Here is a 21,461-nt window from a genome sequence, read left to right on the forward strand (position 1 = left end):
GCTTACATGTAGCCAGTTTGCCGGTGCCTTATGAAGATTCTGGCCAAGCTCCATATCGCCTTGGCTCAACCTATTATTATTGCTACTTGCATCCATCAGTCCTTCTTTACCCTAGCGGCAATTCCACTGCTTCGATCTACATAGGAAGACAGTAGATGGACTATTGTACTGTAACCCCTCTTTACAGCTATCGAAAGTGCTGTGTCGCCCCTGTTATCCACTGCATGTATATCAATTTCCCCTGCCTTGAGAAGTACCCCCATGGCCTCCTCAGCACATGTATCAGCGGCGTATATCAACGGCGTCCTCCCTGAGGAATCCTTCGTGTTGATACCGTACTTACCAGATTCGTGAAGCATATTGATCACACCACCATTGCCCCTTCCGATAGCCCACCAAAACAATTTCCGTGAAGTGTCATTGCTTTCTCGGTGGATAGAGAACCCTTTCGCACCTAGTAGTAGCAGAACCATTCGATCCTTCATATAGTCTAGAGCCCACGAAAAAGGCGTTCGTCCCAGTTTGTTGGTGAAATGCAGATCAACTCTAATACTGCTGAGAAGAACCTTAACAACGTCTTCTTTCCCCCTCTGCATAGCCCACATGAGTGGCGTTTGTCCTTCAACCGTCTGATTGGTATCAACCATGCTCTCATCGAGAACTAGTTTCATCATTCTCAACTTTCCACCTTTGATAGCCCACCAAAGAAAATTCTCCATTACATCACAGTGCCGCATGCCCATTCTGCTATCAGATTCAGAAACAGCCTCGCACATATCTTGGTACTCACCCACGATAGACTCTGCAGAGAGTGCTCTTTCTTCAAAATCCTCCTGATTGACACCAATCTTTCCTGTGTCAAGCAGTAGCTTGACGATACTCAGGGACCTAAGTTGAACGGCGATTAAAAATGGGGTGTAGCCATCTTCGGTTCTGACACTGATATCAATCTTGCCTGTACGGAGAAGGAGATCGACCATATCGTCATCACTATCGGACACTGCTACCAGGAATGGTGTGTCCCATTCTCCCCACTTTTGGTTGGCTATTTCTATGATGTCTGCGTCCCTTTGCAACAAAGCGTCCACAAAATGACGTTGCCTGTACTCGATAGCATCGTAGAACACTTCCTGTAATGTCAAAATCCCCCCGCCCTCTTTCACAAACAAAAGCGCAAGGTCAACCTGAGCAGTCTGTATAACAAACTCAACGGCTGTCATACCTTCGGCGTCCTCTGAGAAAATTGTCTTAGGTGAATCCCGAAACAAGACTGTCGCGATATCGACTTGGCAGCTCTCAACAGCTAACAGTATTGGAGCTTTATTGCTTTGGTCTCTCAAGGTTGCCGAAGAACCGTATGACAATAAGAGGCTGACCAACGCCGTTTTACCCCCGCGTAAAGCAGCAAAGATCGCCTCTTCATCTCCATCCTCTTCCTCATCGTCATCGATCTCGTTGTAATCGTCAATCTCGACACCGGTAAATCGCCTTGTATTCCCACCTGCTTCAAGTAGATCCTTCAAAAGATCGATTAAGCTCTGGTCATCATCATTCGTCCGAACTAAACATTGTGTTGCAAAGAAGACAGCTCCCTCAAGTTCTGAGCCCCCTTTGATGAGTTGAGATACGAGTGATTTATTCCGTTGACTTATGGCATAAAACACTAGCGACTTCTCGTGTTCGATCTCGGCACCTGCATCGATCAAGCTTCGGATTATTTCGTCTGCTCGAATAGAAACGGCTAGGCTCAAAGGAGTATCACCATCAATATTGGTGTTATTTACGTGACTGAGGTATGTGCTTGGTACTCCGGGTCCACTTGGTCTGTCTGCTGCAGGAACGGCGTCATCCTCAATCTGCCACGTCCTTGATCGATGCAGTATCATGAGGGCCAACTCTTGACGGTCCTCTCGTAGAGCAAGTTGGAGAGGCGTATTTCCTTCAAGATCCTCAGCACCTAAGTTTGAGCTTTCCCTCTGGAGTAAAGTATCCAACAGACTGGCAGAACCAAACGCTATCACGAGGTGAAGAACCGAGGCGCCGAGAAATGGCCAGCCCCTAGGCGCATGAGTGCCCTCAGGGTCCATTATTCTCCATATCCTTGCGAGCATACCAAGGCGTTCTGGTTGGTTCCATTGAATGAGTGTCACTAAGTCAGCTTGGCAAATGGCCCCCTCCTCAACGCCTCTAATATGGTCGAGAAGAAATGTCACTCCGTATGGCATCAGTGGGAAGGTCGCTGAGAGTTTCTCCCGGGATAGATCGTTTCCGTTGAGGATTTCTTCCAAGGTTAAATATCTGAGAAATGACCTCGAGATCTCATAATGGCCGGCTCCAGCTGGGGACCTAGATAACGACCCTTTGTCAATATTGGTGAGAAACTTCTGAGCAACAAAATCCGCAGCCGACTGATGTATGAACTGAGCCTCCCGGCTCCATTCTTCACCTCCAGGCTCAAATTGCTCATAGACGTCACGATTCTGAAACTCCACAAGGCCCCTGGAGATATGCCGGACACGCATCTCGAACTGGGATACGCAATCCGACCAGTTACCATGAGTTCTGAGCTCTGAGACTGTCGTATAGGTCATATCTTTATCAGTAGCGAGTGCCTCTCGAAGCTCTTGGGCTGATAAAGGTCGTTTGGCATACACAACCCACTGAAACAGCTTTGCCATCTGCTTGTGCTTATCCTTGGTCGCCCCCCTCAATATGACGTCGTACAGGTCGTCGAGATCTGGAGGGGTAGTCGATATCATGTCAAGTAGATCCTCAGTTCTGGCGCCAGTTGCGTCTTCATCGAGTATCATATTTGTGATAAGCATTGCCCATTGAAAGCCTCCATGAGCCTTCAACATGATCTCTTTCTCGATCTGCCGACGCTTCTCAACTGGCTGAAGCTCCTTGAGTCGGCCTTCAATGACAAGTCTGATGTCGTGGTCATTCCTCTCTTCCACGTAGACCCTCGACATCGTCTCATGGCCAAGTATAGGGAAATGTCTCGACGAAAAACAAATCCTAACCAAGGATCCCTCTTGCTCAGCATTCTCTGAGAGGCTCTTGAGGGATACTAGTAGGCTTTTGGCATGATCCCCACACTCATCAAGTGCGTCAATGAATATCACCACCGGTATCTCCTTAGTCCCCTCGATCAAGAGTCTGGATAGGAATTTCTCCAGTTCCCTTTCATTCCATTGCCAACCATTCTTCTGTTCATACGATCCGTACCGCTTCTGTTTATCTTGAAAGACTTCTGTAAGCTCGGCAAGATATTTTGGAAACAACATGAGCAATGAATTTAATAAAGCTCGAAATATCCCCAAAGGTGTTCGTTGCAATGGTATACCACGTCCGTGGATGAAGAAGGAAGCGATAGTTTCCCCAGACTTCCTGCGGCTCATAGTATCAACTGCAAACTTCATGAGGACAGATTTGCCTGTTCCCGGACAGCCCTTAATCCAGAAGAGTCCACGAGCTGTATTCATCCATTTCTGATAGTTGTGGTCTTCTAGAAGCCAATCACAAGTGTCGCTGGCGTAAGAGATTTCGGAGTATCTGTGCTCTTGCTCAGGGAATGACAGCGATTTCAGGCATTCTACCTAGTATTAGCGGCATGTTACAGATTTCTATCGTGGCTCGTACCCTGCTCGTCACCTGAAAGTTGAACACAAACTGAAAGACACGTAAGTAGGTTGAGCATTTATCTATCGAAATCTGGCTTCAAACCTTGTGGCCCGCCTCCTGTACCTCCAATACCAGGCCGTCCTCGTGATACACCAAGTATAGGACGGAGGGCAACCACCACTCTTCGGTACAGTTGATCATGCACACCACTGTATTTCACCATCTCAGAGTGATTACGGTTGATGGGATGCTGCTTTTGACAACCGCATGTTGCCGAGAATACTTCTACCAGCACTTCGCTGGAGCCAGACATCTCCCATTTGCCATTTATCTAAATTTGGCGTTAGAACAGACAATGTTTCTCAACGTGTAGACGACGCACCCAAACCGCAGTAGGGGATCTTTCTGTCTCATAGAAAGACACAATAAAAAGGCTCCTCACTTTCGATATTTTGCCGAACTCGTTTTGTAGGTGCTCGAGAAGCGAAGAGTTCTTGTTGAGGGATTCAAGAAGTGCCCGATTGGGGTTATCTTTTACCAGAGGGACCAGACACTCAACTGCCAAACCTCGATGGGGAACCCCAAAGAAGGCGAAGCCGGAAACGGCGTTTAAGAGCGAAAGGTCGGGCTCAAGAGGCTCGTCTTTCAGTAATCGCACGGTCTAGGCCAAGATTAAGAGGCGGGCTTTATGAATGCTTCTCACGAACACTTACCTCTTTGATGACAAGCCCGCCAAGACTATGACCTATGAAGAGTATTGAACGGGCTTGATTTAGGTCCTTCACGATGTCAGTTGACAAAGGGACTGGGGGAAGCATTTCGGAGACACATACATGAATGCCCTCAAGATCGACCTGTAAAGTCCTTCCCAAGTCGGTCAAGCTTTGGAAGGACTCGCTTCCGACGAGCTGGCTATTGTATCCGTAGGTTAAAATCCTTGCATTGGGGATATCTGATGGAAGGGCATCTCGAAGCCAAACGAAACGGCCATCCTTTTCTTTAAATGACCCCAGTGCATGTCCTCCAAGGCCACAAACTGCAATCACACTCGCCGGGGTGTCAATACAGATCACGTCAATGGATTACTTTTCGTCCACTTACTCTATATGGCAATCTGCATCGCTTGCACGATGAAAAGGCGTGAAGCCTGTGAAATGGGTATCGAAAGCAAGAGACCTGCCGAAATCGATATTTTCATCTTCCGATAGGTTGAAATTCCACTCAACCTTTGAGCGATCAGATAGGCAGTCTGGTATAGTGGGAAAGCTGAGCGTAGCTATCTTGCTGTTCCGATCGGTAGGAGAAAGCGCAAGCGAGTAAACAGTAGGGCTAGCATTTGGCTCTAGTGCAAGGGTCTTCTGAATCAGGCTGCAGACCTCACTCCTTGTCTCGTATTCTAGTGGAATGCCTCGTACTCTGAAATTCTTGTGGCTACTTGCTGCCATCGCTGATGCTGCCTGTGTGGCGGGTAGCGACTACCATGCTCGAATATAACTGAAAGGAAGGGAATGAGTTTGATCGTGAGTTGGAGAGGCATGAATGTCGCTTACCGGCACTCTTTCTGCGGCTGAAGGCTGGGATAAGCGCACAGAATGCCTTGTATACATGAGTTAGGGGGCGGATGGGCGCCCGGCGAATGATAGCCCCTGCAGTCATGCATGGGAGGGTTGAAAATAGGCAGAAATGCAATTCGCTGTGACCGCAACTTCACCGACTCTGCGCCACTAACGTCACAGGGTTGGTTGGAAAATTGGTGACTGACATGTCAGATCATGGTTAAAAAGAGGAATAGGTATTGTACTTTACTATCAAACCACGACACGTTCAGTCTTTATCAAACGGCGCCGTTCTTTGATAGCGAATTTCCACTCTTTAGCAATTTTCCAAGACAGTAGAACCCCAAACCCGATAAGAAGCCCAAAAGAGACCAAGATGGCCAAGACGCTGACACCAAGCGCCAGTCCTTGCCAGTTGGCGCCGCCACCTGTTTCAAGCGACGTCACGACTTGTAGTCCACTCAAGGTTACAGATGTGATCCCGAATGCGAATAGAACCGGTGCATAGAAGCGCGCAAAGTACTGTCCGTATTGGAAGTCGACTCTCTGGAAATAAGACTTGTTGAGAATAACCGGAGCGTAGAAGTTTAGACGAGTGAGGCGGATTTGGCCATAGGCATAGCGCAGGGAAACATCCTTATCGAGAATTTTGACTAGATCAGACGTGAAATCGCAGAACTGCTCCCAAGTGATCCTTTCTGGTATAAGACAAAGAGTAGGATCTTTGGCGATGCGAAAGTCTGATTCGTGCTGGATGAGATAGAAGTATGTGCGTAGATAACCCAAGGCGGCTCTTCTAATACGCACATCTTCGCTTGTATTATTACTGCAAAGATGATCTTTCCAGAAACCGAAGGATCCGATGAACCGTGGAAGAGGCTTGATGAAAATACGGTCGTTAATCCATACAAGATGTAGCTTTGGATTCTCTGTCACCACGATAGACCGGCCTTGTAGTAACTGTCGATGCAGTGGCCATATACTTGTGCTATCTTGTTTTGACATCCACCAAAGCTTATCTGAAACTCGATCTAGATCATCCGAACAGAGTTCAGATGTAAGTAGCTTCTTGACCTGATCCCTGTCGTGACGACGGACGCGGGGGAATCCTGGTACACTTCCGCTCGATTCGTCCCGAACCAACGAATGTTCTGGTGTAAAGGGCGGTTTGAATATAGTGGGAAACATAGCGATGTCAGGGTTGGAAATCTTCGAGATACATCCTGACGTGCGAGCTATGCAGCATGTCACTTAGCTCCCACATGACGACAAGCCAGATTTCTCTGTGCTAGAATATTGATCAGCTGGGAAGACTGATTATCTGGCTGGAGTGCCACCTCTAGAATTGTGCCTCGGCGCTTAAAGTCGCGTTATGATTGGCCGACACTCAGTGCCTCAATGCCATTTCAACCCCCCTGCAAATCCGTATTTGCTGTTGTCTTTGTGTACCTAAGGTATAGCCCATCGTGGCTGCGTCATGACACCATCTGATTTGCCTTGAAGAATTGGAATCTCTTGTTTTATAAGCCACTCTTGCACGTTTAAGCTTGTAAACGGGAAGGTCATCTCCTTTACATAAATGTTTTTCTTTTATTATTAAGCTATAAAAGAAGAGGTGAAAGACTATAAAAGGAAGGTAAAGAGTTAGAAAAAATGTCATGTAAATACTAATAGTTATTATTCTTTATGTTACATGGAAATAAACATCTAGTAGACACCCTGCATCCCATATCCCACATTTAAAGTCTGCTACTACTAAAGCGTCGGAGATGCTGTCACTCTAAAGAGACAAGCGCCGACACAGGCCGCACTTAATATACTGCCGACAGGACTAGGGAATAGCAAACTCCGCCAAGTAGGCAAACTCCGCCGAGTAGATGTTTGTAATGACGACGATAAGTCTTAGTGCTTCCGATAATGCTCAATTATAATTAGTCATAGTGTCTATGAGACGAAAGTCCGACAAGCGCCACGTTGACGCCTTCTTTATGGTTATATATGTCGCCCTGCTGCCCGGGCACAGCTTCAGATGGCAAACATCCTTCGCCAACCAGCCAAATCGCTCGCTTCCTCTCCTCTTAACCGATCCAGCAGCTATGTCGTGGAAGCCTCTCGCCCTCGATCCCCGCGTGGAGGCAAAGTGGGACTCAATCAACTCTGAAGAGGCCTTGGCAGAGCTTAGCAGAATAGAGCTGCCCAATAGTATTGAGCAGGAGGATAGGTCGTTCCCCGGCCCCAACGGCAATGAGCTAGTCGTTTCTATCTTCCGACGCAAGATCTCGACGAATCGGAAACGCCTATGTATCTATCACATCCACGGCGGAGGAATGATTGCCGGAGATCGGTTCCTCGGCGTCAATTGGTATTTCGATGTTATCGATAGGTATGACGTGGTCCTAGTGACAATCGAATATCGTCTTGCACCTGCAAATCCCTATCCAGCACCAGTTGAGGATTGTTATGCTGGCATGATTTGGACGGCCGAGCACGCAGACGAATTAGGCATCGACGCGGAAAAGATCCTTACTGCTGGCGGCTCAGCTGGAGGGGGCCTATGCGTGGCCATGAACCTGCTTCTTCGCGACCGAAAGGGCCCCAAGGTGATTGGACAGTTCCTCCTTACTGCCATGCTCAACGACCGTGTCGATACCATCTCCGCCCACCAGACCTCGCATATCAAAGGCTGGAACCGAGACGCAGATATCTACGGCTGGACTTGTTATCTCGGCGAGCTTCGGGAAACGGATAGTGTCAGTCCGTACGCTGCGCCATCCCGCGCCACTGATCTATCCGGATTGCCCCCGACGTATCTCGATGTCGGTGCCGTCGACGTGTTTCGCGATGAAGACGTGAAATTTGCGCTAGATCTCTGCCGAGACGGAGTGCCGTGCGAGTTCCACCTCTGGCCAGGATGTACACATGGTACAGACGCCATGTTGCCCGACATACCTGTCTCGGTAGCTGCCAACAGAATCAAGAAGGATTGGTTGGAACGATTCTTTGCTGATAACGGTGTCGAATTGGTTGGCTAAGCGATGGCAGGGCCGCGAGAGTGCTCAATTTGTGCAAGTCCATTCAAACTCCTGCACTTAGCCTGCGACAATACTGAGGTTAGGAAGTTTGAGCCATGTTGATGGCTTGACAGAAGCCTGTTCACCACAAACTTTGAAAGAGGACGCTGGGTCCTTTTTTCAGTATAGAGTTATGTGTAGCCACCTATACAAAGGGAAAAGAGGGTATCATAAATGTAAATTCGGGGGAATTCTGTATTTACTTACTACTCCATAGTAGAGATGCTTAATGAGTTCTACTAGTTTATAGTATACTTAAAAGCTGATTGGATATCGATCGATTAATACTCGTTCTTCTTATCCCTTTCTGAAATGATCCTGCCCACAAATTGAAGAACCCAAACTCTCCCAACGGCGCGCTGAAGTAAGTTACGAGATCAGCGCTCCCCCCTACCCCCAATTACTCTATGCCGGTGTTTCGGGGGCGTCGAAGTTCCCGGAACAAAGTAGCACGGCATGAGTATTATCTATCGCGCCGGTTCCCACATGGCGTTTCACAATGCCTCCTCGAGTCAAAGAATAGGTTGCAATCTTCTTGCAATGCACTTGCGGAGTTTTGATCCTGGTCAATAAACTCCGCGACTTCGGCTTGTAACTCCTCGCAATGAATACCTACCCCACCTCCAGCATTGGCTCTTTTCCTACGCGCCTCTGCTGAACCTACCCATCAACTGACGTAGAGTCAATTCGATCTTAAAGGGGACCATTTTCGAGTCCAAGCTGAATGTCTCCCTCATCCTGGTGCCTGGCGCGGTACCGCGAGTGGCACAGATGATGTACATAGCGCTTTGTGAGGAAATTAGAGCCGTAAATAGAATCCATGCATATGCACCAAGACCCTACCCTACCTTGTATAGAAACAAGCTTATATAGCCATCAGTGACTTCCAACAGAGTCCATTACTAACACCGGGCCAACCACAGCATTGAAGATTAATAGACCAATGCCAGGCGTGGGGTGGAGCGATGTGGGATGTCGATTACGCAGATCCCGGGATCTTTGTCATCAGATGGCAGGGCCAGCACCAGCCCACGGTCAGAGATGCGAGTTTATAACCAAGTTACGGCCCATTCCAGTTCACAATATATCATTAGTCCTCGCCATTCCCATCTTGTCTTCAAAATTACTCATCATGCCCGTTGTAGCTATCGCAGGAGGCACGGGCAGTGTCGGTCGCTTCATTGCCGAAGAGACTATTGCAGATGGTAATTTCGAGGTCATTGTTTTAAGTCGAAAGGTGTGCTCATGGTAACCTGATGTCGGGACTCTCCAGCTAACTATGTCTACCCACAGGCTAACCCGGCACTGGAGAAAGAGCTCGGGACACGTATTCTGCCCATCGATTACTCCGGCCCCGATACTATTGCAACCTTGCTCGAAGATAATCATGTCGACGTCGTCATTGCCGCGCTAGGTGGACGTACACCTCCCGAGCAGGAACATGCTCTTATCCAAGCCGCCGCCAAGTCCAAAGCCACCAAGCGATATATCCCCAGCGTCTGGGGTGTCAAGTGGCGTCCGGAGCATTCTTGGTTCTTCAATGCCGCGGCCAAGTTGTCTCTCTTTGATGCGCTGGAGAAGACTGACTTGGAGTGGACCGCGGTTTTGAATGGCTTCTTTCTAGATTATTGGGGTGCTCCGAATCTCAAGACATACCTCGATCCTCTGACTATAGTTCTGGACATCCCTGCGAGAAAGGCTGCGATCCCAGGCAACCCGAACCAGCCTGCAGTCTTTACATATACTAAGGATGTTGCCAAGTTTACAGCTAAGCTCTTGAAGCTGGAGAAGTGGGAGCCAGTATCATATATTATCGGCGACAGGCTTACGTGGAAGGAATTTTCACAGCTTGCCGAAGAGGTTACTGGTAAGGACTGCCCTTCTACCCTCATCATAATATCTGGCTATGGAAGCTAACAAAGATCATCAGGCGACAAATTTGAGATTACCTACGATTCAGTCGAGCTGCTTAAATCAGGAAAGGTCACGGAGCTTCCGGGTCACATACCTGTCTACCCCTTCTTCCCTAAAGAAGCACTGCAAGGCATGCTGGCCGAGCTCGCTATCTTGTTTGACCAGGGAGCGTTAGACTTTCAGCCGGAGCAGACTCTTAACAGCCTTTTCCCAGAGATCAAAGTAACGACAGCTCGGGACGTTTTGGAGATTGCATGCAAGAAATAGTCTTATCGTATTCTCTCAGAGCACGACAGGGGCTAATAATAAAGTCCTTATCCAATTTATTCCCCATTTGGTTATACTTTAATATTTCGCCGTTGGTTGATTCATCTCACATTCTGAAATGTTTATGCCATCTTGACCTAAAGCAGAAAGGAATTCAACTCTTCGTAAACATATCGGAGTTAGGTGGTTCAGTTCAAACAGGTACTGTTCTCTTGAATGCCAGATTGCCGAATTAGGTAGAGTCGAAATCCCACATCCCACTTCGCTCAGCCAAGATCCCACATGGCGCGGTTTTGTGAACCGACAACAACAAGCATACGCTGACTAAAGAATACACATCCTCTATCCCACATCGCGCATCATGAGTAATTCTATTTTATATTGACTTATGTTATTCTAGAATTCCGATGTCTTCTGACCTATCCCGATTCCACTGCAACTATGCGGGATGCGCGCGGTCGTACAAGAAGAAAGAGCATCTCTTACGCCATGAGAGGGATCACTTGAACCTGCGCTTATTTGCATGCTCGCTATGTCCAGCTACTTTTAACAGAAGGTAGGAGTTCCCATCTGACTCAGTTCTGGATGATCCATGCTGAGTCTGTCAAGTGATCTGCTCAAACGCCATGAGGCAATCAGTCACCAATCCGACCAAGTTTCTGGGCAAAAAGAAGAGGGAGCACCATCAACAGAAAGCGCAGGTTCTGAATCACAAGAGCCTGTACCTGCCTCTGAGCCAATCCAGACCCCTGTTAACACACTAGACTGCTTTCTCAACACAGAACTTAGGGGTTTGAATCTGGCTTCAAATCCAACCATGCAGTTACTTGAAGCACCATGTCGGAACGACCTTGAAGCGTGCTATTTTTTGCACTTTCACCCCCACTGGCCGCTACTGCATAAGAAAACTTTCTTGCAATCAAAACATCCTCCAGAACTGACGGCTGCTGTTTTGACAGCCGGACTATGGGTGCTTGGTACTCCAGAGACCAGGGACAAGGCCCGGGTTTATCATGATGCCTTGGTGAAAGTGCTTTACGAACAACTCGTGAGATTAGTGACACCAATTGAACACCACTTTTCTGATATCTGCATAGTTCAAACTTCCCGGATCTGCCACGAACTCATCTGGACCTCGAGCTGAGTTCCTCTCTGCATTCCAGGTCCTTCTCATTGCCCTGATTCTTTGCACCTACCGTGGGGCAGAGACATTTCCATCTGCTCTTTTCAACAGCAAGCAGGTTTGGCAGCTGTTCCAATCCATGGGCGTCTACGATCAAAAGGCAATAGACGATCGAAGCCCAAGTCCGATAATCCGCGAGTGCTACCAGCGGTAAGCCCATAGTCCCGTTATCTGAGTAGCGCTGTACTGACATGGCGAGGCTGGCGCTCCTGTACTTCAAAGTCCACATCCATCTCAACTCGATCATGGTGTGCCACTTTCCGCAGTTCAAACCGTTCGACTACTTGACGCCGAGCATGCTCAAAGTTCGGATTCCTTCTCCAGCCTCATGTTGGGAGGGTGATGAGAAGTCACCTCCTCGCCAGGGACAAGGAGCTGAAACGGTGGCTGATTTGCTAGTTCCATGCACTGAACTAACTCACGTGTCGGATCTTATGGCTTGGGACTTTACTTTGGGGATGGTTATCGGGTGTTACTTGGTGAGACCGGCTGGGGAAAGCCATCGTGAGTTGATAAAGCGGTTGGACCCGTTTTTGTTTATACATCTAAGCAGTCTCAAAGACCATATATAAAAGTTATATATACTTAGCATGATTTTCTTCTTAAAGTAGAGTAGTCGCCCCTCTCATCTTCAGCCGAGGACATCACGTCAATGCACCCTCTTCTATCTCCGCCAATCTGATTCGTCAATGCACTTCCGCCATGCCAATCTAGTTTCATCCAGGACCAGGCCCTGCACGAATTATATCAGGGTATCAAACTATCATCAGCCCGCAAAGTTATAAAGAAGAGCTGGGCCGCTAAGAGAAGGTGATTCTATCAGTCGATTATGAGTCATGCTCTTGTTTTGTGAACTGAGCTGACGTGCTGACATTGCCTTTGGTATAGGGTATCGTTATTATCTGGGAGCTTCTATTCTATGATCACCGGCCAGGGTTAAAAATAGTCCATACTATTGATCTGAACTCGAAGAAACGCAGACGAAGAATAAGGGAATTTATCAATAGAGCTCAAGGTGAACCCTGTTAATTTGAAATTTGACGTTTCGCGGTCTGGTTTGTGGGTTTCCACGTGGTCAGAGATGATGATGGATGTCAAGTCCATGTAGGAAATTGGCCGCGTCATGTTGTTCGATGTACTCATTAGCCTCTTAGCGCAAGTGGCTATTTTGGATATGAGCTCATCGAAATACTACATCATGCCGCGAGATAAGAACATATTGGATGAGCTGCATGTGTTCCCAGATTTCTCCTCACTCAATCTAGCGGTGGATAATTCGACATCTATAAATAGACTCAACGGAACTTCCCATGCTTGGTCTTGAGGTGATTGGCCAGATTGCCATGGCGTCCCCACAGACCTGTCAATCTAAACCTAGCGTGCCTGAGTTGTGCCGCTCGTGTTCAGGACCTTGGCCGGCTCCAAACTGGAATCTTGGCGATAACCTCGTCATTCTTCTGTTATCAATCTGAACAGTCATCAATGCTCCCCATTGCCACACCAGACGACATATTCTCCTACAATAGACACGCCAATTTACTCTCAGACACTGGATCTGTCGCACCCGCCCTTGAGCCTCATTCAATCAAGGAACAACCAGGGTTTTCATTCGCCGTAAGATTACTGGACCAGCGAATTCGCCACCATGTCTGACAGCTTCTAGCTCGCGGCGATATAAGCGAGCATGCGCTCGCAGCACCACTGCTTCGTCAACGTCCCAATACCCCGCCATATTCCTCACCAAGCTGTTCTCGACTACGTACAGACATACGAACCTGTCCTACGCCACAATCCTGGCATGAGATCCTGGGAAAAGTCAGATCTAGATTATGAACTTGTCGCCAATGACCGCTTCTTCGACTCATCAGATCCAGGACAAAGTCTATGTTGTTACCAAGCTTATGAGGTAATGAGACTTGGACCGGGAGTTCAGAGGGATTTAAAATGGCCGATTATCTTCCAGAGAGTGCCGAATGGAATTGTATCGAGGGCTGATGCGCCTGCGGGGGTAATTAGCTGGACGCAGTGGTATGTTAGGCCAAGGCCGAGTGAAGCATCAGGGGAATCTGTTAGTACGCCGAGTACGGCGACGCCATCTAGTCCTGGGGATGAGGCTTGGGAGTTGTATGGGATTGTGACGATTGAGGCTCATAGAATGTTGATGCCGTGGTGTGCCACCAAGTCGGAGAGTTATCAGGTTGCGATTGGGCAAGGGATGGTGGATGATGCTTGTTCAAAGTTTAGTTCTGGAGAAATTTCATGACAGTACAAGACTATCTGTTATGACCTAGGTATCTATTGTGATGCATCTTACAATGTTCAATTTGTCAACAAGCCCTTCCATTCAGACTGGGGCAATGGCACAAACTGTGATCGAAATTGCAGATTCGTTCTTGTCATCAGGATGGCGCTCCCGGACGTTGCAAGTCCCGACAGACGAGAAGATAGAGCTGCGGGCAAATTTAAGCCCGCCCATCCCTGGGCTCAAGGCATAAAGAGCTCAGCTGCTGAAGCTGCTGATTTCTCACCCGCAACAGATCGAATCTCGTCACACATGAGACCCGCGAGGGACGCCATAGGCTGCAGGTCAGCGCCAGAGGGAGGAACGGCTCGGCAACTGTGAACTTTTATGAAGAGTTCCTTTTTAATCTATTCAGGAATAGGTATACAGCCAGTACAAATTAGGTCAGACAGCGCTCCTAGCACTTGACACATTTGCCATCACTCTCCCATAGCCCTTAAGCTTTCAACAGGTAATATAAAGGACTTGTTTTTAATAAAGCCGCAGTGGCGGCGCGGTGATTGCTGACCATACACTCTCGCTTAGATCCTGAAGGCATAGTAAGACTTATCAAGGCAAAACCAGTAGGATCTGGTAAAGTTAGGAGTAAGACAGGAATTTAAAGAATTCTAAGTACCTTTATTAAAAGGCAACTGTTTTTAATTTTTAAAATACCCTGATAATTAATTAATTTTATTTAGCAAAGTCCGAATTAAGAAGCTGCTGCTGTCTCAATAGCTGCAAGGACCTCAGGCAGAACCTCCATGTTCTGGTACACACTATGCCCGGACCGAACCTTGATAACATTTGTAAAGTTTCCCAGCGCATTACTCATTGCAATTTGGGCATCAAACGGAAGGGCATGGTCATTTTCACATGCAACGTATGTCTTGGGAACCGAGACGTCTGTCGCAGCGAACATCGACGGTGTCTCCAAGCTCGCAGTGCTCTGGTAAACGCAGCCAGCGAGCAAACGATTTGCGGTTTCCGAGTCAGAATCATTGAAAAGGGCATCTTGAGCACCTTGGCCCAAAGAAATGACATCTCCCTATGTTTCCTGTTAGTCAACGGTTTCCTATGAGAATGTTGAGAGGGCTTCAGTCGCAACAGAAGGTAAAGAAGTCATCGGTTTCTAATACCTTTTAAGAGCGCTGGCTAAAGTCCTGTACATTGAAAACTCATGGAATCCTGTTGATATAGAAAATAGCAACGTACCTTATTGTTCATAAAGGGTGCATATGCGCCGCCAATGGCTGATAACAGGGACATCCCTCTCTCGGGGAGTGCAAAGGCCGCCAAATAGACGATATGCTTGACTCCTCCAGGCAAGCCTTTCTCACGGCGCTGATGAGCCTGGTAGCCCTCCGCTGCTGCAGAACCAGGAATGCCACCATAACTGTGGCAAACTAGGACAATCTCCTTCCCTGCGGCCAGTGGCTGCTCCATTGCCGCACGGATTACAGCAATATCATCTAGATAAGTCTTTCCGCGAACTTCTGAGATGGCAGTGCCAGCTGTGGCGCTCTCGGGCTGCACAACGCTGAAGCCTCGGGAAGCTAATCCTTGTTTCAATGCGTCATATTGGGATGGGCGTTGCCATGCACCGTGAACAATGACGATGACCGGCTTGTCGTGAACCATGGTTGGTAAAGGGGGGACTTATTGGAAGGTTTTGAGCAGCGACACCAAGAAATAGAAAAGTCTGAAGGAGGTTGCATGTCTCGGGCCTTTAGACCTACTTATACCCGTCTTTCGGCCATTGCGGCATAGTAAGCGGCGAAAGCGGCAATCAGTTTATCAAGTCCCAACTAAATTATACCTTCAAAACGTTGTAGAGATGAGAAAAGAGTTTTGTATATTTTAATTACATTATTACCCCTATGTCCCTCCTTACTTCACCGACGGTATATAATAAAACTGCTGCGGCTCTACTTCTGGTGACATATTAAAGAGCAAGGCCCTCTTCAACACCTCTTTGGCAGGGCTCTACGACGAGTTGGCTTCTGCGCCAGCTCAATCTCTGCATTGCGCCGACGAACTAGACCCGGAAGTCTCTGGCCACTGGCATTACCCATTGGGGAAGTTCCTGCGAAATCACAGTATTTGGGTCTTCCCCGTTGTTGAGACGTCCAACAAGAGTGGACGAGTCAGCATTGCCGCGGCCCATGTTGAATGCCCAACTTATGAGGGCACCGTATTGGTTCCTGTTAAGATTCGCTTTGCTGTTCAGCATGGCTGGGTTACAGATTTCGAACTCCTTCGGAGTCGAACTGGGTTAGCAATGACGCTATTCTCTGACGGGGATGACGAACCTTCATGCCATCTGCTAGAAGTTTCTTGCCGTTCACTATAGAAAGCGGGATGGGATACTTGACTTCACTGCACTGGGCCGCGTCACAGAGATGACCATACCCAACCGTCGGATTGCCAGTCGGATCGTTTTCTAGAACCGTCAGTCTCTGCCCAAAGGAACATCATCTCAGAGATTTGACTCACAAACATTGGGTCTGAATCCCTCAAAGCTAGCGATGAGATTGATAGTCGCTGCGTTCGACTTCGGGGCTTTGCACGAACGGCACTTTGAAGTCACGTATCTGCTTGATCCTGTAGCGACGTAGTAATCGGAGACGTAGCACCCGAATGTCATCTTGTCCCAGGGGACATTGCCTTTGATGTGTGTGCCCTCTGTCTGGCAGGTGATGGCAACATCAGTACCCTTGGCGAACTGTCTCTAGATAGCGTTGCTTGTCGTTAGACCACTGCGACATCTGACACCTTCGTCTGTGATGAGAAAGGCGGCGCTGGATGCGACTGCAAGAAAATGAGCGGCAAAGATGTGGATTTTCATGATTAGTTGGTACTTGTGACTGAAATGACGGACAAGAGATCTGACGGCTTTAGAGTGGCATAATGCATGCGGCCTGTTTTATGTCTTCATGTAGTATTATTAAACAGGGCGTCGAGGTCGGTCATATGATCATCAGTCTACGAGCTCGAAAGAGGGTTGACACTGTGCAACCGCTGGGAGTCCGCTTCTCTTAGACCAGTATCGATGCGTAGCGGACAGGTAGGGGGGATCGGGAAGCACCGTCAGAAATAAAGATGTTTGTACTACCCCGAACCTTCATCCTGAAGCTCTGTTAGCCGCAATGGTAACCTATTTCGACAAGGTGTATGCAGTAAGCCTTGACTTGCCACGTGCGATACGGGACAGCTATCCTAGGGGCCAAGGTCCGAAGGACTTGGCCCAGGATCAACCCCTCAGCTTGGGACTGGAGGTGTCTGGCAAAGTTATACTTTGAGGTGGAGTGTCAGGAACCTTGATGCACAGAGCATGGGCTTACTTTTATGCTACTTCAGAAGGAAATTGTGTAAAGCTATGACTGTTGTATAAATTGCATTTCTTGGAATATAAATAATAACTATCTGGCTCCGATGAACTGTCCTCTCTCATCTCCATACCTCGCTTAGTAAACGTAACGGAAGTTGAGGTTCTTCCTGTCAGTCACATCAGAGATCTCAAGATGCTCCGTCTCATCCCGAAGACCAGAGCTAGTCTGCTGGAGCTTGTCACGTCGTTTGTTCTCGGCGATCAATACGAATCGGAGAACAATCATTACAACGGTGGAAATGCCGAAGCAGATCGAAGTCGCCAAGAAACCGCTCTATGATCCACGACGTCAGTAATGTCCCAGGTAGACCCTTTGATCACAGTGACTGGTTGACTTACCGAGTACTCGGGGGCTTCGCGGGGAAAGAACAGAAAAGGGCCGATGATGTTACCAGTCGTGTATGCCATAAACATCATCGCGGAGGCGACACTCTTCTTGGTAAAGCCAGCGACGTTGGAAGCGACCATGGACAAGGAAATTGGGAAACCAGCAGCGAACGCGACAAAGATCCAGAGGCCGAAGAGTTGACTTCCTTGGTTGGGACCATAGCGAACAAGAAGCGAGCCAGCCAAACTGTTACAGTTAGATGGTGAAGTCACACGAGGTCGGAGATGCTTACCTGATCAAGCTGAGGCATGCGCCGATAATGGTTCTGTAGCCGCTGAAACGACTGCAAAGGTATGTTGAGCCAAGGGCGAAGAAAGCTAGGATAGCACCCATGGGCATGTTGAGAAGGTAGACCTGGAAACGACTGAAGCCGAAGCCTGCCATGACAAGACTGCTGAACTACAAACTGTTAGGTTATTGCTACAGTCATGGACGAGGATCACGTACAGTGGTATGAGCACCGTTGGGGATGCTGAAAGCAATTTGAAAGACCATCAACAGGAGGACATTGGGGTCCTTGATGACTTCGCGGACTTGCTCCCACTTGAAGCTGTTGTTCTTCATGCCGGTTTGGTTACTTCGAATACGATCGATGGCATCGATGCGCTGTTGTTGATCGAGGAAGCGCGCGTTGTCGGGGGTGTCGGGGAGGAAGATGGCTAGGACGATGGCCCAGACGAGGGTGATGAGACCGAAGATGATGAAGAGCCACTGAAAACAAGAGTCAGCTGTTGTTACTCAGCACAGTTTGGGGGCACTTACTCTCCAAGCCGCAAGGGCACCGCCGATATGAGCGATACCATATGCCAACAGACCTCCAAATGAAGTGGCGATGGCATTACCCAAGAACCAAATACCGTGTCGGAAAGGCTGTTCCTCTCGCTTGTACCACATTCCAGTGATGAGGGAGAAACCAGGCGAGATGGAAGCTTCTGCTACACCAAGGAAGAAACGAGCGACCAGAAGACCGGGGAAGGTTTGGACTGCGGCGTGGCAGCACAGGATGATGGCCCAGGCGAGACTAAGATACTTTAGTTGGAGCATTGTGAAATATGGAAGGGTGAACTTACCTTGATCCAGCGAGATATTTGCCTAGAGGCAGACGGACCATCAGCCATGATGCTGGGTAGCTGAAGGCGAGGTAGCCGAAGTAGAAGGCACTGCTGCACCAGCTGTATCTTGATCCAACGAGTTCCTGCTCATGTCAGTGAATGCTGAGTACCTCTCGATCGATGCATACTGACCAAGTCGTCGATGATGCCCATGATAGAAGCAAAGTTGAGCGACTGCTTGTCAAGGAACTGCAGTGTGTATGATACAAGAAGAAGAGGCATAAGACTTGACGCCAATGTTAGCACTCATCATTTACAGCTTCTAAGGACAACTTACCAAAGATCAATCCTTCTCAGAACCTTCTTTCCTCTATAGTGGTTATCAACACCCTCTTCCGCAACCTGCATCGACCCCTGAAGACTCAACGTCTCACCCATCTTCACATCAGGGTCCTGAGCCGGGACGTTGATCTTGTCTTCTCTATCAGGAGCCATGATGTTGAAGTAAATCTTGCAAGTGTTGAAACAAGAGAATAAAGAACAAAAGTTGATGATTGATGATGAGTAGGGAGGATTGGAAGCCAGTTAAGTAGATATCCCAAGGGGTTCTAGATCCAGTAGCTTTATCTCTTGCTTCCCAACTTGTCTCCACCCCCGCATAAACTCCAGATAAGTCTGGGGATATTATCTCAGCACTGACGTTTTGATCAAGGAGGGAGATACCATTCAAGTCTGAAAAGTTGAAGTCATTTCACTACCCGTTTGAAAGAGCCGTACTGCTAGTTTCTCCAGCTCGGATATCGCTGGGTGGTTATTGGTTGAGTCGGCAAAGTTAGGTTGTGGCGTTGCCGATTGGTCAACTCGGCTAAGTGACAGTCGGTAAACGTTGGAAGACGGACCTGACATTTTGGGAAGAATGCGGAGGGCGGTGGCAGTTGGTACGCCGATAGTTCCCCATCATGGTTCCGCGGCGAAGATAATGACGATGCATTATCTTCAGCGTCAGAGACATGCATATGTGGTCTTATCACATGGGCGGTATCAAGGGTGACTCAGAAGGGAATTACTACGCGATATCATCGCCCCTTCGATAACCACTCCAATTAAGATGACATAACAGTATAACCAAGGCTTCATTATCTCATAATTTAGGCGAACTAAAGTCTATAACCAATCGGCTCAACATCCCTCTTAAACTCATCCCTCGCTTGATCCATCAACTCAGACTCAAGGAGCATCTCGCAAGCCGTAGCTGCTAATCCCTTTGCACAGTCTAAAGCTCGTTCAAACGCTTCTCTTGTTCCAGCTGCTTCTGCAAACTTGGGTGTATGGGGCTGGATCATAGGGTCTTGTGTTCCGACGGCGAACATGGGATGAATGCCTGGGACGCAGTATGTGACGTTGCCTGAGAATGTTAGTCGAGCTGAGGGTTGAGGAGGTGGTGGACTTGCCCATGTCTGTTGATGCGCCCATTGGTGGCTGGTTCGCGTCTCCGATGTAATCTCGTCCAAAGGCTTGCATGTGTTTTGTAAACTCGTTCGACATGGACAGGTTCGGTCGAAGCTCCATGTAATCTTGGTCTCTGCTTCTCGTTAGAACAACCTCCCAACTTCAATGGATTACTCACGATTCACAACTGCACTTTACTTCACACCCCGTAGCGATAGCCCCAGCCTTGAAACAAGCCTCTACCCTCCCCGTAAGCTCCTTGATCTGATCAGCCCCCGCCGCTCTCAGATAATACTCCAGATTCGTCGAATCCGGAATGATATTTGGCTCAGCACCTCCATTCCGAATAACGCCATGAATCCGCTCCGTAGGTTGAATCTGCTGTCTCAGCAGCGAAATATTCACATACGATGAAACAACCGCATCAAGGGCATTCTTCCCATGCCAGGGCGTATTCCCCGCATGAGCATTCTGCCCCGTAAACGCCACCTTCATCTGCCTCCTCGCACTCGACCTCGCCGCCGAAACACCATCTATATTCTTCTCCCCCTGCGGCGACAACCTTCCCGTCGGATGAGCCATCAAACAAGCATCTACACCCTCGTAAGCACCAGCCTTGATAAGGTGAACCTTTCCACCGCCGCCTTCTTCAGCTGGTGTGCCGAGGAGGCGAACGCGGCCGGGAATGTTGAGGGAGCGTATTGTCTCGGCGGTGGCGATGAATGCGGCGATGGAGCTTGTTGCGATGAGGTTGTGGCCGCAGGCGTGGCCGAGACCGGGAAGGGCGTCGTATTCTGCGTTGAAGACGATGAGTTTGCCGTTTTGGCCGGATTCGACTTCGAAGGAGGTTTGGATGCCGTAGGCGGAGCGCTTGACGTTGTAGCCGAGACGGTGCATGAGATCGCAGATGTTGTCGTGGGCTTTGAACTCTTTGTAGTTGAACTCGGGGTTCTCATGGATCTAAAGACATTAGACAACATCCCCCAAAGCTATTGGGAGTGATGTACCTTTTTGCAAATGTCTGCCAAGTCCTGCTCATGATGAGCGACAGACTTGGAGATCTTCTCATAAAGCGGCTCGTTGGAAGACATGTTTGCTCTGCTCGTAAAGTTTACCCCAGGAAATGAACTACCCCGGGCTTGGCCAGCTTATAAGAAGCTTCGTCCTAGCTCCTGCGGGTCATGACACAATTCAAGCTGAATTTCATGACGCCCGTTCGCTGCATGAATCAGGAAACTCCGCGAGACAGAAAGTGTCCCGATATGGCTATTTTCGGCTAGTTTTT

At 48.5% G+C, this 21,461-nt stretch overlaps 11 protein-coding genes across 11 annotated transcripts; 4 read left to right on the forward strand and 7 right to left on the reverse strand.

Annotated features, from left to right (window-relative positions):
- Positions 1-95: 95 nt before the first annotated feature.
- On the reverse strand, positions 96-5,069 carry FOIG_14136 (uncharacterized protein; the record flags this gene model as incomplete). The annotated part of the gene is made up of 6 exons (XM_031215342.1): positions 96-3,595; positions 3,727-3,955; positions 4,007-4,285; positions 4,338-4,403; positions 4,458-4,671; positions 4,726-5,069. The coding sequence occupies 6 exons, from the start codon at positions 5,067-5,069 to the stop codon at positions 96-98; spliced, it is 4,632 nt and encodes a 1,543-aa protein (XP_031055060.1).
- Positions 5,070-5,361: 292 nt separating this feature from the next.
- FOIG_14137 (uncharacterized protein) lies at positions 5,362-6,475 on the reverse strand. The gene has a single exon (XM_031215343.1). The coding sequence runs from the start codon at positions 6,366-6,368 to the stop codon at positions 5,433-5,435; it is 936 nt and encodes a 311-aa protein (XP_031055061.1). The 5' UTR covers positions 6,369-6,475; the 3' UTR covers positions 5,362-5,432.
- An 801-nt stretch (positions 6,476-7,276) lies between these two features.
- FOIG_14138 (uncharacterized protein) lies at positions 7,277-8,212 on the forward strand (the record flags this gene model as incomplete). The annotated part of the gene is made up of 1 exon (XM_031215344.1): positions 7,277-8,212. The coding sequence occupies one exon, from the start codon at positions 7,277-7,279 to the stop codon at positions 8,210-8,212; it is 936 nt and encodes a 311-aa protein (XP_031055062.1).
- A 1,171-nt stretch (positions 8,213-9,383) lies between these two features.
- FOIG_14139 (uncharacterized protein) lies at positions 9,384-10,432 on the forward strand (the record flags this gene model as incomplete). The annotated part of the gene is made up of 3 exons (XM_031215345.1): positions 9,384-9,488; positions 9,545-10,118; positions 10,182-10,432. 3 exons carry the CDS (start codon positions 9,384-9,386, stop codon positions 10,430-10,432), a joined length of 930 nt encoding a protein of 309 aa, XP_031055063.1.
- An 817-nt stretch (positions 10,433-11,249) lies between these two features.
- On the forward strand, positions 11,250-11,769 carry FOIG_14140 (uncharacterized protein; the record flags this gene model as incomplete). Its single annotated transcript, XM_031215346.1, has 2 exons — positions 11,250-11,480; positions 11,530-11,769. The coding sequence occupies 2 exons, from the start codon at positions 11,250-11,252 to the stop codon at positions 11,767-11,769; spliced, it is 471 nt and encodes a 156-aa protein (XP_031055064.1).
- Positions 11,770-11,915: 146 nt separating this feature from the next.
- FOIG_14141 (uncharacterized protein) lies at positions 11,916-12,118 on the reverse strand (the record flags this gene model as incomplete). Its single annotated transcript, XM_031215347.1, is given in 2 exon segments — positions 11,916-12,023; positions 12,038-12,118. 2 exon segments carry the CDS (start codon positions 12,116-12,118, stop codon positions 11,916-11,918), a joined length of 189 nt encoding a protein of 62 aa, XP_031055065.1.
- A 910-nt stretch (positions 12,119-13,028) lies between these two features.
- Positions 13,029-13,948, forward strand: FOIG_14142 (uncharacterized protein). The gene is made up of 2 exons (XM_031215348.1): positions 13,029-13,229; positions 13,279-13,948. Exon 2 carries the CDS (start codon positions 13,300-13,302, stop codon positions 13,876-13,878), a length of 579 nt encoding a protein of 192 aa, XP_031055066.1. The 5' UTR covers positions 13,029-13,229; positions 13,279-13,299; the 3' UTR covers positions 13,879-13,948.
- Positions 13,949-14,576: 628 nt separating this feature from the next.
- FOIG_14143 (uncharacterized protein) lies at positions 14,577-15,537 on the reverse strand (the record flags this gene model as incomplete). The annotated part of the gene is made up of 2 exons (XM_031215349.1): positions 14,577-14,944; positions 15,112-15,537. 2 exons carry the CDS (start codon positions 15,535-15,537, stop codon positions 14,609-14,611), a joined length of 762 nt encoding a protein of 253 aa, XP_031055067.1. The 3' UTR covers positions 14,577-14,608.
- A 397-nt stretch (positions 15,538-15,934) lies between these two features.
- Positions 15,935-16,744, reverse strand: FOIG_14144 (lysozyme; the record flags this gene model as incomplete). The annotated part of the gene is made up of 4 exons (XM_031215350.1): positions 15,935-16,153; positions 16,209-16,339; positions 16,471-16,627; positions 16,670-16,744. 4 exons carry the CDS (start codon positions 16,742-16,744, stop codon positions 15,935-15,937), a joined length of 582 nt encoding a protein of 193 aa, XP_031055068.1.
- Positions 16,745-17,363: 619 nt separating this feature from the next.
- FOIG_14145 (uncharacterized protein) lies at positions 17,364-19,222 on the reverse strand (the record flags this gene model as incomplete). The annotated part of the gene is made up of 8 exons (XM_031215351.1): positions 17,364-17,561; positions 17,627-17,861; positions 17,908-18,074; positions 18,123-18,386; positions 18,438-18,696; positions 18,746-18,870; positions 18,920-19,013; positions 19,065-19,222. The coding sequence occupies 8 exons, from the start codon at positions 19,220-19,222 to the stop codon at positions 17,364-17,366; spliced, it is 1,500 nt and encodes a 499-aa protein (XP_031055069.1).
- A 603-nt stretch (positions 19,223-19,825) lies between these two features.
- FOIG_14146 (uncharacterized protein) lies at positions 19,826-21,327 on the reverse strand. The gene is made up of 4 exons (XM_031215352.1): positions 21,184-21,327; positions 20,355-21,136; positions 20,179-20,309; positions 19,826-20,132 (listed from the first exon to the last, which is right to left on the reverse strand). Exons 1-4 carry the CDS (start codon positions 21,265-21,267, stop codon positions 19,885-19,887), a joined length of 1,245 nt encoding a protein of 414 aa, XP_031055070.1. The 5' UTR covers positions 21,268-21,327; the 3' UTR covers positions 19,826-19,884.
- Between the last annotated feature and the right edge of the window lie 134 nt (positions 21,328-21,461).

The sequence above is a fragment of the Fusarium odoratissimum genome (assembly GCF_000260195.1).
Source record: "Fusarium odoratissimum NRRL 54006 unplaced genomic scaffold supercont1.38, whole genome shotgun sequence".
NCBI lineage: Eukaryota > Fungi > Ascomycota > Sordariomycetes > Hypocreales > Nectriaceae > Fusarium > Fusarium odoratissimum.

Excerpts from the sequence above, each read along its gene's own strand:
- FOIG_14137 (XM_031215343.1), bottom strand. The coding sequence starts at position 6,368 with ATGTTTCCCACTATATTCAAACCGCCCTTTACACCAGAACATTCGTTG.
- FOIG_14146 (XM_031215352.1), bottom strand. The coding sequence starts at position 21,267 with ATGTCTTCCAACGAGCCGCTTTATGAGAAGATCTCCAAGTCTGTCGCT. Across the intron at positions 21,137-21,183 it reads TGGCAGACATTTGCAAAAAG|ATCCATGAGAACCCCGAGTT; the intron begins GTACATCACTCC and ends TAATGTCTTTAG. Across the intron at positions 20,310-20,354 it reads GTAAAGTGCAGTTGTGAATC|AGACCAAGATTACATGGAGC; the intron begins GTGAGTAATCCA and ends AACGAGAAGCAG.
- FOIG_14142 (XM_031215348.1), top strand. The coding sequence starts at position 13,300 with ATGCGCTCGCAGCACCACTGCTTCGTCAACGTCCCAATACCCCGCCAT.